At 35.4% G+C, this 17,749-nt stretch overlaps 1 protein-coding gene across 2 annotated transcripts; it reads left to right on the top strand.

Annotated features, from left to right (window-relative positions):
- Positions 1 to 1,925: 1,925 nt before the first annotated feature.
- Positions 1,926 to 4,287, top strand: LOC143542033 (uncharacterized). 2 transcript variants are annotated; one of them, XM_077034709.1, is made up of 3 exons: positions 1,926 to 2,045; positions 2,716 to 3,449; positions 3,666 to 4,287. In XM_077034709.1, the coding sequence occupies exons 2-3, from the start codon at positions 2,767 to 2,769 to the stop codon at positions 4,147 to 4,149; spliced, it is 1,167 nt and encodes a 388-aa protein (XP_076890824.1). In that variant the 5' UTR covers positions 1,926 to 2,045; positions 2,716 to 2,766; the 3' UTR covers positions 4,150 to 4,287. The 2 variants fall into 2 exon arrangements, with proteins under 2 accessions (XP_076890824.1, XP_076890828.1); XM_077034713.1 differs by having other exon boundaries at positions 1,964 to 2,042.
- Positions 4,288 to 17,749: the final 13,462 nt, after the last annotated feature.

The following is a 17,749-nucleotide window of genomic DNA, read 5'->3' as shown; positions in this document are numbered from 1 at the left end:
TAGACATTGATGTATATATAAAAGTGTGTATTTATTTAGTTGTAAAGCATATGCACATGTTTTTACATTTTATCCAACTTCAATTAGAAAATAATAAAATACTTTTATATTGTTAAAAGAAAAAATGCCATGGGTTATCTTCCAAGTACGGTCCGGGTTGACCCGAACCGAATAGAAAGAAGGGTGTTGGGCTTTAAGATGTATGAAACTAACCAATAAACCAGTTTGCTTCCATAGTTGCAACTGTAGAGTCATAATTCTTATCCTTTACTAGCCACCTCACTTATCTTTTTTCTGCCACGTGTACCATGATTCAAGCATTGATCAATATTTTAGTATAAAAAGTGATAATAAAGTTATAAAACAATTACTATTTTTATTTCTCGAAAGGCAATTACAGTACTGTACTATTTTCTATTTGCATGCTTTAACCACAAATATGTTTTTGACAACCCAACAAAAGACTTACAATAATCTTTTCTGCTTTTACTTTTTGTTGAATACTTTTAATTTGCCTTGGAAAACAAATAAATTTTTCATGTTTATGAATAACAAAGTTATTTTACCCTCGCATTGCCGGGCGGTTGATTTAAATAGTCAATAATAGACGATAATTGATAAAGCCACTACGACTCCAACGCCATTAGGGTGGAATCCGACTACGATCGATGATCATACTGAAACGTAAATTAAAATAAGCATGTCCTAACTGCATATTCGGAATTTAAGAAAACATAGTATTTAAAATTTATAATAGAAAATAATATATATATTTTTTTGAACGGCCAATTTCTGTAATTAGAGAAAATAATATATGCTTAAATTGATTATGAAAATAAAAACTAAAATCAAACTTGAAAATGAAAATATAGAATTAATCTTGAAAAAATAAATGTTTGCTACAGAGAGGTGTGTAACATGAAAATTAGTTAGCTACCATTGAAAAAGCCTTGTACATGTGTGAAAACTAGTTGGTTTATTTCATGAATAGTATTTATTGTGAGATAACTAACATTTAGTTATTAATATATATATATATATATATATATATATATATATATAATGAATGTTTTAACATTAAGCTATCATATAAGTTATAACTACACCCGACTATCTTGACCCACAATCCTAAAAAAATAGGTATCCACATCGGATTACGCATTACGCGTGAAACATACTAGAAAACCAGAAGCAAAGTCGAAATGTATAGTAATTTTCTAAAAAATTAAGCCAACACGTTTTGACTCAAAAACCGTTCTTACCCGAATCCGTCTTGACCCAATGACCTGTGACCCAAACCCACCCGAGTTGACCCGTTTGCCACTGCTAAATGTAACCGTCATTGTTGTTAAACATTCATGTTACCATAAACTTCGTGTTATCGGATATGCAAATGAATGAGATTGGATGAAATATATCTTGTGTTGGACCAACAATCTTCAAGACGAATAAAACAAGCATTTACTACCGCACTATAACAGTAACAATATCTTTATTTATATCAAAATTTAACGTATGAAAACTTTAAACCAACAAAACAATATTTCATAATCAACTCTCATTATGAATTTCTTATTCCATAATAACAATAATGATAAACATTATCAATATCTATCTAAACAAGAAACATTTTATAGTTATGATCGTGTTAAAGAAATATTTCTTTCTTCTAATCCAAATTATTACTCATTATTTAATTATTTATTTACTAGTATAGAGATATAGACTACATGACAGATTAGTTTTACCAAATTTGTAGGGACAAAAAGATCAAAGAAACGGTGTCGTGTCACATTGAAAACCCAAAGTGGGAAAAGATAATAATTAATTAATAACTGAACAAGCGATAAAAAATAATACAAAATAAATAAAATCTAAATAATAAACGACAATACGGTGGATTCATTCCGGGACAAACTATTTACATGTAGGTTCCTGAAGAAGATTCATTCAATCAAATCAGTATTTTTATTTTTTATTTAATTTTGCAGTCAGATCATAACACCCCAACCATATTATTATTATTTCTAACCAATCAATCGGTGGTAATATATTCTTCACTCTTTACTTTCAGTACTCAGTTAATATGTTTAGTATAACTGCTTTGTTACATGCTAACTGTTGCTTGATAAATTAGTAATTTAATATTAACAGTTAAAGATCAGATCTTTCTTTAGTGTTTTTGTTTCTGGTTGTGTTTTTTGATCATTTACCCCAAAAAAAAATAAAAAGATTTAAACTTTTTGGTTTTTGGAGGTGAGTTTTTTATTTAATTTTGTGGGTTTAATTTTCTTGATTTTTTGTTTTGTTTATGGTTGTGTTTCTTGATCATTTACCCCAAAAAGTTTAAATCTTTTTGGTTTTTGGAGGTGGGTTTTTTATTTAATTTTGTGGGTTTAAATGTTTAATTTTCTTGATTTTTTTAAAGAAGCTAATTTCTGCAAATTATGTGAAGGATTTGATTAATTTGATTGTGTGGGTTTACTAAAAATTCAAATCTTTTTGGTTTTTGGAGGTGGGTTTTTTATCTAATTTTGTGGGTTTAATTTTCTTGAATTTTTTAATTATTTTTTTTTAAAAGAACTTAATTTCTGCAAATTTTTGAAGATTTGATTAATTTGATTTTGTGGGTTTAATTTTCTTGAATTTCCCTTATAAAGGAACCTTATTAGTTTCATTTTGTGAGATTTGATTAATTTATTATGTTGAAATTAGGGGTCTTTTTGAAGAAATATGAGTTTTTGATGGGATAATTAGATAAGAGTAATGGCTGCAGCAGAAGCAAGAGCAGCGTGGCAACGAACGAACCGATATTTTGTTCAAGAAGATGCGAAACGAACTCCTAAATTAGCATGTGTTCCTCCATCATCATCATCGTCTTCGGTGTCGAAACAGACTGAGACGAGACCTCCAACGAGTGGAATTCCCGATTTTGCCCCTCCCACCGCCAACTCGGTGTACTCGAATCTTGAATCGGATTCAAGATGGTGGCTTCAGTTGCAGCCTAACTATATACACCAAAATGATTTGACTAATGAAAAAGTCGACGGTTTAGAGTCTGAGTTTGTGGACATTATGGATTCTCGGTCGACTGTGAAGGGTGACCGTTTAGTGGAAGAATCGTATGAGTTTGTGGAAATGGATTCTGTTTATGAAAAAGTGGATGAGTTTAGTTTGGATTCTGAGTTCCCTCATTGGATGGAGTGTGAGAAGAATCACGAGCTGCCGTGGTGGCGGATGAATGATAAAGATGAGTTGGCGTCCTATGTGTCGCAGAGATCACACGGTTTCATTGAGAATTGTGATTTACCTTCGCCTCAAAACTCAAGTTTTAAAAAGGACATGTTTGATCATGATCAATCACCACGTAAAGTGTCGACCTTTTCAATGCCACAAACGCACCAATGCCAAAATGCAGCTAGCCCGAATGCCGGTTCAGAGCCAGTCAGGTATACTTTGACTTTTGGAGTCAAATATTCATGTTTGACTTCTTTTGTTAAAGCCTATGCTACTTAGATTTTAATGAAAATGTCGATTACCATAATCAGTTTTCAATCACACTCAAAATTAAAAAAAGAATTTTGATTAATTCGACGTATATGTCATATACGGATCGGATTATTAGCTACTGCTTTGACTTTTGACTTGATTTGTTTCCTAACCAGCCATTTAAGCACACGGAGCAGTGACAGCACGGTTAGCGAAGGTTCTAAAACTTCTGAGATTGATCCAAGCAAGCGTAAGCTTCTAGAAGCACTCTGTCATTCTCAAACACGAGCACGAGAAGCAGAAAACGCAGCCAAACGAGCATACGAGGAGAAAGAACACATTGTGAAGTTAATATTCAAACAAGCATCTCAACTGTTTGCTTATAAACAATGGGTATACCTTTTACAACTTGAAAATCTTTATAACCAAATAAAAACCAACAAGATCGCCCCCGTGTTTCCTGCTTCACCGTGGCACGTGCCTCGTCGAATAACACGCAAGAATTTGTGGGTTAAGAAAAAAATCCGAGAAAAACAAGGTATTGGCGTTCCTAGTAGAAAACATGATATAGGTAAGTATGCTGTTGCTTTTGCCGTTGGATTAGGTCTTGTTGGTGCGGGTTTGCTTCTTGGGTGGACCGTAGGTTGGATGTTCATCTAGTCAGCGTAGTTGGTATGTTTGATGCAACTGTAACGCGTAGTGTACAAAGTTGTTTTCGTTAAATGGCTAGCTAGCTCTATATAGTATGGGTATCTTTGATAGTTTTGTAACGAGTTTGCAATCAAGCTTTGTGTTTGTTATGTGACATTCGATTTTTATTCATGTTTTAAACATTTATGTGAACTTTTATACGTAATTTTTCACTATATTATTTTGAATAGTTACATATAAAAATTCCAATCCGATTAAGTATATAGAATTTGTGTTAAATAGACAACATACAATCTCACTATTAGTATTTCATTACAACTATAGTGTCAATTATGAGATATAGCTCAATTTCTTTTAAAAAAATGATAAAATATGGCATTATTTCTTACAGCAAAATATTTTAATAAGCCTTGAACAAACAACCTAAACCAGTATGCTGCTAGTCATGAATTGACATTTATAACACTGGAAACATTTCTGAAATCGAACATGAAATATTTTTGTTATTTTAGTAATCCTATCTATTAACAGCATAATAATTCCATCATGCCATATGTTTACTAGTGACGAGTAGCAGTTGTTGTCTGTTTAGTAAGGTGTATTTAATGGGAGTTGATTATAGTGAACTTCAAGTTATAAACTAAACTTTTATATGTATCAGTATCATGCATTTTATCAGTGTATATATGTTAACATTATCAAGATTAGAACTTAGGATTATGTTAAAGGGAGGAAGTTTTGTTACAAGTGAAAATACAGGAACCAGAAATGACATGTGTTGATTCTCTACTTTAATTAGTCCTATTTCTGTAATAGTTGTTATTGTAGGGACTAATCTTGTCAAGTTAGAAGATAGTTAGTTAGCGGTTGGGTAGTTGTATAATAACAGCTAATGAATTGACAAGTTTCTCCTCTGTTCTTCTTTGATTTTTGTTAGCTATAAGTAAGTGTCAAGAATTATAAAGCAGATAAAAAGTCGATTTTGGTTGAGACCAAATTATGTGTTTGTGTTTTAGGGTATGATTTCCAACAACAGCTTTTCCTATTTGTTCTAAATGATTTCAAATATTCGTTCCATGCTTCAATTAGAAATAATTTAAGTTTATGTTTAAATGGAAAGTGATTTTGGATCAATTTATGCTTCAATGAGTTTTGAACATATGCTTCATTAATTAATTGAAAGAAAAGTATCATCTATAGCTCTATTTAATAAGTTTATGCTTTAACTTTAATTTATACTTCAATTTAATAGTAGCTTTAGTTTAACTTAATAACTTCAAATATGTAACTATCTAATTTCACAAATTCTTTACTTCAGTTGCAAGTAACTTAAAGAAAACTCCAAAGCCCAATTAAGAAACATATTTAGATGGGAAAGTAGGATTATAAAATTAAAAAGAAAAAGTGTAATTCCAATTAGAAACATCTTTGTCCTTGCTATAAGAGTCTTTAGAGAACACATTAATACAAATAGCTATGATGAAGGTATTAGAACACGAGCATCCATTGAAGCTCATTGATTTGCAGAAAAAACTAGAAGACTCTGATGAGGAGGAGGCGGAGGAGGAGGAGGATTTAGTTACACAAGAGTTTATATGCACTTGTGAGTGGTGCAAGGAAGAAATCAACGAGTACCACAGGTACTACTATAAATGTATTATAGATGATTCATGTGTTTACCATCTTCATAAATTCTGTGCAGAGCTCCCAACAACGTTAGAACACACATCACACTCACATCCTCTTACCCTTACCCTCTGTCCATTTGATTTCTCTACATTCTGCTCTTATTGTCAACGAGCGCACAAGGTTACTAAAGTACGTTATATGTGTCAATCAGATTCTTGTTTTTTCATCATTTATGTGAAATGCGTTGTGGAAGAGGACATAAGAAGGATCTACCATCCAAGCCACCCACACCCACTAGTGTCTCTCCTTTCCATACCCATTTTATGTAAATGCAACGCTTGTGGGAAGGAACATAAAGGAGTCTTCTTTCAATGTATCACATGTTTAGACTTTGCTGTCCATAATGATTGTATTAAGCTACCAAAAAAATTGTTAATTCAAACTACAAGTGCCATTTTCTGTCATACCCATCCACTCACCCTTTCTTATTCCTTCCCTAGAGCGGAAATAGAAGCTAAATACCGCCCAACATGTAGAGTATGTGGTGATCATGTTTTTAACTACCAGAATCTTTGGATATACAAATGCAAGACATGTATTTACTACACCCATGTGGATTGTGCAACATCAAGAAGAGAGTCATTTATGTCCATATTATCTATTGGTAACAAATAATTCTTTCTAATACAAGTTTTGTGCCTTTCTTTAGTTCATAATAAGGATAATAGTAATAACAATAATTGTGTTATTTTGTTTACAATATTTCAGACAAAGGTGCACCAACTTTTAAAAATTTTAAAGATGCCGACTATCCTCAACTTCTCCGTCTACCATTTTATGATCAAACTTACAGCATACCCAAACATCTATTTTTCAAAGAAACAAGGTCTACAACCGATGAGGTAATCCTACAACGTATTAGCCATCAACATGATCTAACATTAGTTGATACAAAATACATTCATAGTTTAGGAGGGCCAACCTCTTCAAAAATAAATTCGTTGATCATGTGTCATAACCCAATGAAAAAGATACAACAATTATGCAATGTATGTTTAAGACCAATCATGGAGATGCCATTTTATAAGTGTGGGGCCCATGAGCACGAGAGTTGCAATTTTGCTCTTCATGAGTGGTGTATGTGGCTGCTGACAAAAGTTAACAACCATCCAGGTCACCCACAACATACACTCATTCTAACGCCAAACATCTCGCGTGTGTTGTTCAACATATTTATTTGTGACGCTTGTGGTTTACCTTGCAATGGATATGCTTATGGCTGCCTCACATGGAAGTACTATGTTGATGTTAATTGTGCGTTTGTACCTGAAAAAATCACACATAAAGCTCACCCAAATCATCTCCTTTCACGAGTTAAGAAGATTCCCACAGAAAATTTGTGTGTTATTTGTCTTTCAAGTTATATTCTAGATCCCATAAATCGTATATTTTTACCAAACCTGATGGCCTTTAGTTGTGGCATTTGTGATGTATATATACACCTGAGGTGTGCTTATTTATTGCCTGAGATAATTAGGCACTCTTATGACAAACATCCAATGCACTTGAGTTACCTCCCAATTGAAAACCACAAAAGTGAATACTTTTTTGAAATTTGTGAAAATGAAATGAATCCACATTGTGGTTTCTATCATTGTGTTGAGTGTGTTCGGTCAGTTCATTCTGCTTGTGCTCCTTTAATACTTCGTTGTGAAACAGAGACCTATTCCTCCTTTCGAGGCCCCATATAAAGGTTCATAAATGTGAAATTTGGGGGCGTTCATAATATTGATGGTCACCCGCATCCTCTCTCATTCGCTCAAGGGATTGCAACTGATGGTGAATGCAATATATGTCATGCGCAACTTCAGTACAAAATGATATTTAAGTGTGTCGAGTGTGAGTTTGCAATTCATTACGATTGTTGTAAGGACTTAAACCGCTCATGATGTTTGTGATTACTCTTTCATATGTTTGGTTTTCTCTTTATCTGCATTGAGTTACTGATTGTTCCTTTGTACTTCCCTCCTCATTTTATGTGTACAATGATGTAATCGAAAGTTGAATTCTAGGCGTTCGTTTAGCACCCTTGTAATTGTATTGTTTTCCATGGTGAATATAAGAGTATAAGACTTCTTTATTTGAATATATTTGCATGTCTTAATGCGAGATTTGACGAAATGCCCAAGAGCCTTTTAAAGGAAAAAATAAAAGTCAAAATGCACCTCTTAGTTTCACTTTTCAAATTGTGTTTTAGTTGATTTTGTCATGCTTCTTGTCATAACTAATAACTAATTCTATTAAGGGGCTGTTTGGTTCATTCATCTGAATGAACTTCTGTCTCATTCAGCAACAACATTAAGTCTGAATTATTCAGACCTAATTTTAACCATTCAGATTTCTTCTGTTTAGAATCAAAAAGTCAAAGTCTGAAGTCTGAATGAATAAGATGTTTACATCTGAATGATTCCATTCAAAATGCACCTCTTTGTTTCAACTTTAAACTGTGTTTTAGTTGATTTTGTCATGCTTCTTGTCATAACTAATTCTACTAACTCTTTAAAGATAGTTGACGTGCTTGAGGTTAGTGTCATTTAATTATAAACACTTGTCATATTTCTTGACCAACACATGAACGCCGCTCGTTTACTTGTGTAACCAATGGATCGTCTCAGGCAGTGCTGCTCCCCACATCTCGTCAACATATGGTGTTTCGTCATCAAATTGATGGCCAAACCTTTCCGACCATCACCATGTGACCCTTGTTTGGTACAACCAATCCCGGCCAACGACACTCGTCTGGAGCATAACACTCTTTTAACCCTATAAAAGCATTTACCTCCTTTTCATATGGAATTTATTTTATCACATCTCATCTTAAACCCCATTTTAAACCTTTTAGCATTATGTATAAACATCCAACAACACATGTGTTCATAGTCTATTATTCATACCTATTTTCTCATCTTACCTTCAAATATTCCACGCACATATAAACATAAATGTTACATGCGCGCGCTAATCAACTCTCGAAACCATGCACCTAACATTCAAACATGCATAACCGAACATGTCTTTCAGCTCAAAAACTAATTAAAAAGGGCATATATTACTGCATAACCGTTACACAAATCTTTGCGTGATTACTCCTTTTATCATGCACTTAACATAAGCACAATGCATGCATCATTAAGTTATTTCTTGTATTTACGCTCAAAAACTTACACCACTCGTCACAATGTTTATTCTTTCAAAATTACTACCCGAATCTAAGGGTGTTACAAATAAGTAGGCAATTTTCTTCTTCTATTACAACTGTACAATTTCACAGCTTCTTTTATTTGTTCTTTAATCGATTTTTTAAACTTGATTCGTGCTTCAGTTAAAGTCTTTAAGAATAATTTTAGTTTATGTTTACATGCAGAGTGACTTTGAATCAATTTAGTTCTTCTTAATGAGTTGATGCTTCAACTTTAATTTATACTTGAATATAATATATAGTAGCTTTAAATTAACTTTATTTGTGTATTTATCTAATCTCTCAACATTCTATACTCAAGTTGTTATAAGTAACTTAAATAAAGCCCCAAAAACCGAATTAAGAAACTTAGTTCAAATAGAAAGTAGGAGTATAATATTTAAAAGAAAACGTTATAGAGATCCACATCATTTACTCTTGTTGGTGCGGGATTGCTTCTTGGGTGGACCGTAGGTTGGAGGTTTATCTAGTAATCATAGTAGGTACCATTGATGCAATGTAACGCGTAGTGTACAAAGTTGTTTTCGTGAAATAGCTAGCATTATATGGTTATGGTATCTTTGATAGTTTTGTAACGAGTTTGCAATCAATCTTTTGTGTTTGTTATGTGACATTCGAAAATTGTATTTACATATATGTTTCTTTCAATTATATCACTCGTCGTATCAATATTTGTTTTAGCTAAATGGGTTGTATTCGCGTCGGCCCATGAATATACGAGTCTTTTTCGGGTTCGATGAATATACGAGTCTTTTTCGGGTTCGTGTCAGACTCAACCTCCAAGCAAGTCTATTTTGGCACCTTTACTTCAATACTAACTATCCACAAAAGTAAACTCTCATAATATTATTTTGAGATTCTAGTAGTAATTCTATTTGTTTGGTGGCTTGATTTATTGATTTTTTTTTGAACGACCAACAGAGACCCTCCAAACCCGGTACTGGTCAAATTCCCGTAATCGGGATACGCCACTGCCGGTCCACCCCAGATGCGGAGAAACCCCATGGAATGGGTAAAACCGCCCCCCCCCCTTGGACTCGAACCCGGGATAACCCCTGGCCAAGCCTTCACCGAGATAGGTTTCACTACTGCGCTGCAGTGGATTCGGATAGTTCCTTTGGTATGTTCAGATACATTGGGTCTCTCGAACAAATATTTATTTTCACGTCAGATGTTAGTCAAATAGAGGAATTCTCTTTCACCGTGACAAAATTGAAAGCGTCGGCGCTCACACATACTATGTCGGAGACTATTTGTGTTGCGTTTATGTATAAGTTTAGACCAATAAGTTAACAACACTCCGAATTCCAATTAAGAAACATAGTTAAATGTTTCATGGATTTCCAATAAGAACTATCTTATTCTTAACTATAAGAGTAATAAGAGTCTTATCATATAATTATAAATAACTATGATTAAGGTATTTGAACACGAGCATCCATTGCAGCTCATAGATTTACAGAAAAAGCTAGAAGAATTTGATGAGGACGAGGACGCGGAGGAGGAGAAAGATTTCATCACACAAGAGTTTCTATGCACTTGTAAGCGGTGCGGAGAAGAAATCAATGAGTACCATAAGTACTACTATAAGTGTGTTATAGATGATGAATCGTGTGTTTACTATCTTCATAAATTCTGTGCAGAGATCCCAACTGTTGTTCATGATAATCAGAGGAATGATAAGGAATTGATTGATAATCTTTTGTATTTCTCGTATATATTTGAAGAACAATGTACAGGGAATAAATAGCTCCACAATTTTGCTAAACAAGGAAATAGAATAAAAGACATTAAAAAAGATTGGCTGTCAATTAGCCAAGCCTAGAAATCAGCCTTCTTTATTGTAGTGGGTCAATGGACTATTTCAGGAAATGATGGAAATTGATCCTAAAGAACATTTCAACATTCCCCCTCAAGTTGAGTAATGGGGTTTCCAATATTCAACTTGCCAAGACAGTGTGTAAAAATTTTCCCAGTAACTGCCTTTGTTAATATATCCGCGAGCTGGTCTTCTGATCGGATATATGGAAGCTCAATGATCTCGTTTTCTATTTTCTCTTTAATGAAGTGTCGGTCTACCTCAACATGTTTTGTGCGATCATGTTGAACTGGATTTTCTGAAATTTGAATTGCCGCTTTATTATCGCACATGATTTTGCTGGTTTGAGTTGGGGGATATCCAATTTCGCTCAAGAGCTTCCGGATCCACAGTGCCTTTGCTAGGCCTCGTGCAATTCCACGAAATTCTGCTTCAGCACTTGAGAGGGCTACCATTTTCTGTTTCTTGCTTTTCCAGGTAACCAGGTTTCCACCAACGAGAGTAAAGTAACCGGATATGGATCTTCTATTTCCTTTGTCTCCAGCCCAATCTGCATCAGTATACACTTGGGTTTCCAAGTGTCCATTTGCTTTGAACAAAACTCCATGACCGGGTGTTCCTTTGAGGTATCTGATGATTCTCGGTACGGCTTCCATGTGTGAAATTTGCGGTTGATGCATGAATTAACTCACAACTCCTACTGCATAAGCAATGTCTGGACGAGTATGTGACAGGTAGATTAGCTTCCCTACTATCCGTTGATACCTTTCCTTGTCAGCCAATTCCGCCACTTCCTCCGTATAAAGTTTTTGGTTTACTATCATAGGAGTGTCCACAGGTTTGCAATCAATCATTCCTGTTTCTGCTAGCAAGTCAAGGACATATTTCTTTTGGCAAATAAAAATTCCCTGTTTGGACCTCAAGACTTCAATTCCAAGGAAGTATTTAAGTCTCCCCAAATCTTTCATTTCGAATTCTTTGAACAGGCTTGTTCTCAACCTCGTCATCTCTTCCTCATCATTACCTGTGATTATCATATCATCAACATAAATAATTAGGCAGGTTACAAGTTCTCCCTTTCGTTTAAGGAATAGAGTATGGTCCGAATTGCTCTGTTTAAAGCCATATTTTTTCATGGCTAAAGTGAACCTGCCAAACCAGGCTCGAGGAGACTGCTTCAATCCATATAAAAATTTCTTTAAACGACACACTTCTCTTGGATTAGAATTTTCCGCGAATCCCGGAGGGGGGTCCATATAGACTTCCTCCTTAAGTTCTCCATGCAGGAAAGCGTTTGTCACATCAAATTGATGGAGAGGCCATCCTTTATTTGCAGCTATAGAGAAGAGAACCCTGATTGTGTCAATCTTGGCTACAGGAGAAAATGTCTCGGAATAGTCGATCCCGTACGTTTGAGTATATCCCTTTGCAACTAGTCGGGCTTTGTATCTTTCGATAGTTCCGTCTGGCTTGCGTTTTATGGTAAAGACCCAACGACATCCCACTGTTTGTTTTCCATGGGGAAGAATACATCTTTCCCATGTGTCGTTTTTACCCAATGCTTCCATTTCAGTCTCCATTGCTTCTTTCCAGTCTTTGGATTCTAAAGCTTGTTCGAAGGAAGTTGGAATTTCTTCAGAGTATAGAGAGGTGGTAAAGATCTGGGCTTCTGGTGATAAGTTCCCTTTTGCTATGTTTGCTATCGGATATCTGGATCTTCTAGCATCTTTTTCAGGGGAGTATCTTTTTGGGGGTACACCCCTGTTAGTTCTTGGAGGGAGTTCGTATCTAACCGCCTCTTCTTCAGTTTGATTATTTTGTTCAACCTGCGGTGACTGATGTTCTGTCTCATTGTTAGATGATTCAGGAGATTCACTATTCTCATATGTTTCACAATTATTGTTTGAATCAGAAATAGTAGGCAAAACAGTAGGGGAATTAGTAGGAGAATCAACACGCTCTTGAGTTTGAAGATTACTTACCTTAGACGGTAGGATGGAGGGATCATCGTTAGTGGTACTGTTCCTGGGTCGTCTGTGGATTGTGGTAGTGACGTGTGAATAATTTCTTCTGATGACGGCAGCCATTTTAACCAACTCAATGCGTCATTGTACTCCTTTTCCCCCTGACCAGTGTGTTGGGTGTTGTAAAAGTATTCTGTTTCAGAAAAGTCACAGTTCATTGTGGTGAATATGTGACGTTTGCTCGGGCTGTAGCACCGGTACCCGTGTTGGTTAATTTCATAGCCCACGAAACACATTTTTCAGCACACGGATCTATTTTTGAACGTTCTATTTTTGGTATATGAACAAAAACGGAACATCCAAAGACACGAGGTTCGAGGGTAAGTGTGGATGGAAGCTTATGGAATTTGGACAGAGCTTGGAGAGGGGTTTTTAAATCAAGGGCTCTTGTTGGGAGGCGATTCACAAGGTAGGTTGCAGTAGCAAGAGCATCGGGCCAAAAAGATTTTGGGACATTGGATTCAATCATGAGGGCACGGGTTATTTCTAAAAGAAAACGGTTTTTCCTTTCAGAAACCCCGTTTTGTTCAGGTGTATGAGCACAAGAGGTTTGATGAATTATTCCCCCTTTTTGACAGAACTCTTTCATGGAGGTATTTACAAATTCCCCTCCATTATCTGATCTGAGGATTTGTATGTCACTTTTAAATTGGGTTTTAACCATGGCACAAAAATGTGTGAATTTTGTAAATACTTCAGACTTATTTTTCAAAAGATAAGTCCAAGTCATGCGTGTACAATCGTCAATAAATAGCAAAAAATATCGGAAATTTTGTCCCCCTCCCCCTACTTTTACTGGACCCCACACATCTGAATGAATTAATGAAAAAGGAAAATCAACCTTAGTATCATTCGATTTGAAAGTATGTCTGTGACTCTTGGCCAAAACACATGTCTCACAATTTAAGACTTTATTTGTAGGAAATAATTCGGGAAATAAACGATGTAAGTAACCAGTGGATGGGTGCCCCAATCTCCGGTGCCATAACCAAGCTTCTCTGTCTGTAGATCCATGAGCGAACATCACAGTTCCTTGTTGGGTCACTACTTCATCCACATAGTATAACCCTTGGCGCTCAGTACCACGCCCAATGATCTTCCCCGTCCGGATGTCCTGTAAGATACAAAATGTAGGGTGCATTAGAACTACACAGTTTAGTTCTTTTGTAACATGACTGATCGATAATAGTTTATGAGATAAAGAGGGAACATAGAGGCAGTTTGATAATTTCATGTCTTGCGACACTTGAATCGTCCCTCCTCCTTTTACTTGAAGAGTCTTTCCATTCGCGGGGTGAATACGAGACTTTCGAGGTTTTGACATTGCACGTATGTCAGAAATATCATAGGTCATTGTATCAGTGGCACCGCAATCGAATATCCATGAGTCACCTTTTTTACCACTAGTTGCCATATTAACTTCCCCATTAGTGGAGGGTGTTTTTAATATTTCCTTAGGGGGGTTACTTGCCATCTCTTCATCTTGAGATAAAAGTTCAAATATTTCATTATTAAAATAACGTGAACTTAGATTTAGAATTCCAAAAGATAAAGTGGAGTTGTCAGAAGGAGGATTTGAGAAATGCTTCTCAAACCCTATACCTGTTACGATTTCATCCTCCTCTTCATCTTCTCTCACAGCCGTCATGAAGCAAGTGCCTTTGTTCTCGTTTCCGGTACTTTCCTGATGGTTTTTACTGCCGCCACCGCTGCCGGTGGTCTCTTGACTGCCCACTCCGGCGGCATCCCACAACGTTTTTGCTGTCGGGAACTCTGTTAGGTTGCTAGCAATGGCTGGCTCGATATTTTGAATAAGCCATGAAAAAACGACCAGATCATCCTGCTCCCACTGCTCGTATTTTTCATCTGTAGATTCCGGTGGGTCTTTAGTGAGATGGTTTAAGAGGGCTTTTGATTTCCCCCCTATGGCAACTCGTATCATCCGAGCCCATAGAGGGTAGTTTTGGCTTGTGAGTTTGAGGCTAATTTTAAGGCTATCAAACTGATTTGGTTTGGTATTCTGGCTTTGGGTTTGATTTTGAACTCCATTTTTAAGGAGGTTGGCAATCTGGATGGCCAAACTGTTGGTATCTTCTTCGGACATGTTTTTGTTTTTCGGTATATGATGAGCACAACCGGGTTTTTGGATCACAAACACCGCTCTGATACCATGTTGTTCATGATAATCAGAGGAATGATAAGGAATTGATTGATAATCTTTTGTATTTCTAGTATATATTTGAAGAACAATGTACAGGGAATAAATAGCTCCACAATTTTGCTAAACAAGGAAATAGAATAAAAGACATTAAAAAAGATTGGCTGTCAATTAGCCAAGCCTAGAAATCAGCCTTCTTTATTTTAGTGGGTCAATGGACTATTTCAGGAAATGATGGAAATTGATCCTAAAGAACATTTCAACACCAACAACATTAGAACACACATCACACCCACATCCTCTTACTCTATGTCAACTTGGCTTCTCTAGGATATGCGATTATTGTGAAAGACGACACAAGGGTGTTAAAGTATGTTATATGTGTCCACGTATATGTTTTTTCACCATTTATTTGCAATGTGTGGTGGAAGCGGACATAAGGAGGATCTATCACCCGAGCCATCCACACCCATTAGTGTCTCTCCTCTCCGTACCCATTTTATCTAAGTGTAGCGCCTGTGGGATTCAACATAAAGGTGTCTTTTTTCAATGTACCAAGTGTTTGGACTTTGCGGTACACAGTGATTGTATTAAGCTACCAAAAAGTTTGTTAATTCAACATACTACAAATGGCATTTTCCGCCATACCCATCCACTCACCATTTCTTATTCCTTCCCTATGGAGGAACAACGAGATAAATACTACCCAAAATGCAGAGTATGCGATGCTACTTTTTCTTCCCAAGAGAAGCTTTGGATTTATAAATGCGAGAAATGTATTTACTATACCCATGTGAGTTGTGCAACATCAAGAGAAGAGCCATTCATGTCCATCTTATATCGTGGTAACTAGTAAATATTAATATATGTGATTTGTTTCCTTTAATTAGTTCCTTATTTAAGATATTATAACAATAACCATGTTAGTCTATTTTCTATCATTCAGGCAAAGGTACACCAACCATTAAAAATTTCAAAGATGTCGACTATCCTCATCTTCTCAGACTACCATTTCCTGATCAAACTTACAGCATACCCAAGCATTTATTTTCCAATGATACTAGGCGTACAGCTGACGAGGTAAGCCTACATCGTATCAATCATCAACATGATCTAATTTTAGTTGATACAGAATACATTGATAGTCTAGGAGGGTCAACCTCCTCAAAAATCAATTCGTTGACCATGTGTCACAACCTAATGAAAAGGATACAACTATTATGTGATGCATGTTTGAGACCAATCACGGAGATGCCTTTTTACAAGTGTGGGGAAAATGAAGATGAGAGTTGCAACAAACATTTTAAACTTAAAAATATCACACACACAATCAATCAAAACTTAATAAATACTTCATCTAATATTATAAACCTAATTATTAAACAACATAACATTAGGTTTCCAACAACTCACTATGCATATAATACGTCCACCGGCATCATCACCGTTTCGATCGTCAACGGACAAATCATCCGTCTGCACTTGGTCCGCCGTGTGTTGTTGTTCTCGGACTTCATCGGCCGGAGAAGAAGTAGAAGTAGATAGCAGAAACGACTCAACGATTCGTCTAACTTGCCGCTTGCTGTTGAGATCGGAGAGTTGGACGCCGAGAAGCTTCTCGGCCTGGTTACGGACGGAGAGTTCGGTATCGGTGTCGAAATCGGCGGACTTGAGGATTCCGATAACTGTTTGTTCCAATTCCATTGGAGTGTGAGCAAGCAAATGGACGTCTCAATAATCAAACAAGCTTTGGGAATTACTAATTAAGTTATATTCGTTTTAATTATTTATATATTACAGTAATTTTTACCCTCGTATTACGTGGTTTTGCATTATTCGTTTCAAATATTTATATATCTTTTTTTATTTTAATTTTATTTATTGTAATGACGTTTATAATATACCTAGGATTTGATGATAAGAGGGTTTTACATATAAATAAGATGTAATAATTAGTTTAAAAGCTATTTGGGTTTGGTGAGACTCATGACCCGCTTAATTTTTTTTATTATATAATTATTTCTTAATTATAGATAATATCTTTTTTTTAAATGGATACTAATTTTTGGTATATATCTATTTTAATGAAATGTTATAACATGTTTAAGGGCTATATGGGTTTGGTGAGATATATATCCGTTAATTGGGGTCAAATACATAAGAAGCCTCCATTTACAAATAAAGCAATCTGGTAGCTTGAGATAATGTAGGTAGGTTTCGTTTATATACATTAAAGATTTTATAGGAAAAAAAACCTGTAAATAAGCCTAAGCTCTATACAGTGTGAAGTTAATATTTGTAGGGTTGGGATCAAATACAAATTAAATTAACGTGTTAACTGTGCGAATTAAATAGTGTAATTATATGTACAACAGCATAGTGTATTATAGTGTAGTGTACTTACATCGTAATGTAGTTACAATATGATGTAATTACATAATTACACTACTTGATTCTCATGGTTAGCTCGTTAATTTAGATTGTACGTTAACTTTTTCCAATATATATAAGTTCATAAAATGTACTTAAAAACACACGAGATTCGTGAGCTTCCTATATAAGGTTCAAACTTGGACCCGATGATTAAACAAGCTTAATTTGAGTCCCAGGCTCGGCTTGAACTTGAAAAAAATCAATTCGTTTCAAGTTATTTTATCGGGCTCGGATCAAACTTGAAAAAGATCGAGTTGTTCCTAGTTTTTTTGCCAGGCTCGGGTCGA

Source organism: Bidens hawaiensis, unplaced genomic scaffold, assembly GCF_021521415.1.
Source record: "Bidens hawaiensis isolate Kalapana, Puna unplaced genomic scaffold, B.hawaiensis_p1.1 tig00000820_1, whole genome shotgun sequence".
In the NCBI taxonomy this organism is placed as follows: Eukaryota; Viridiplantae; Streptophyta; class Magnoliopsida; order Asterales; family Asteraceae; genus Bidens; species Bidens hawaiensis.
The sequence above is the reverse complement of the archived record's forward strand: the minus strand, read 5'-3'. Positions and strand labels throughout refer to the sequence as shown.

Coding starts and splice junctions, on each gene's coding strand:
- LOC143542033 (XM_077034709.1), top strand. CDS start 2,767: ATGGCTGCAGCAGAAGCAAGAGCAGCGTGGCAACGAACGAACCGATAT. Junction 3,450..3,665: donor GCCGGTTCAGAGCCAGTCAG/GTATACTTTGAC, acceptor TTTCCTAACCAG/CCATTTAAGCACACGGAGCA.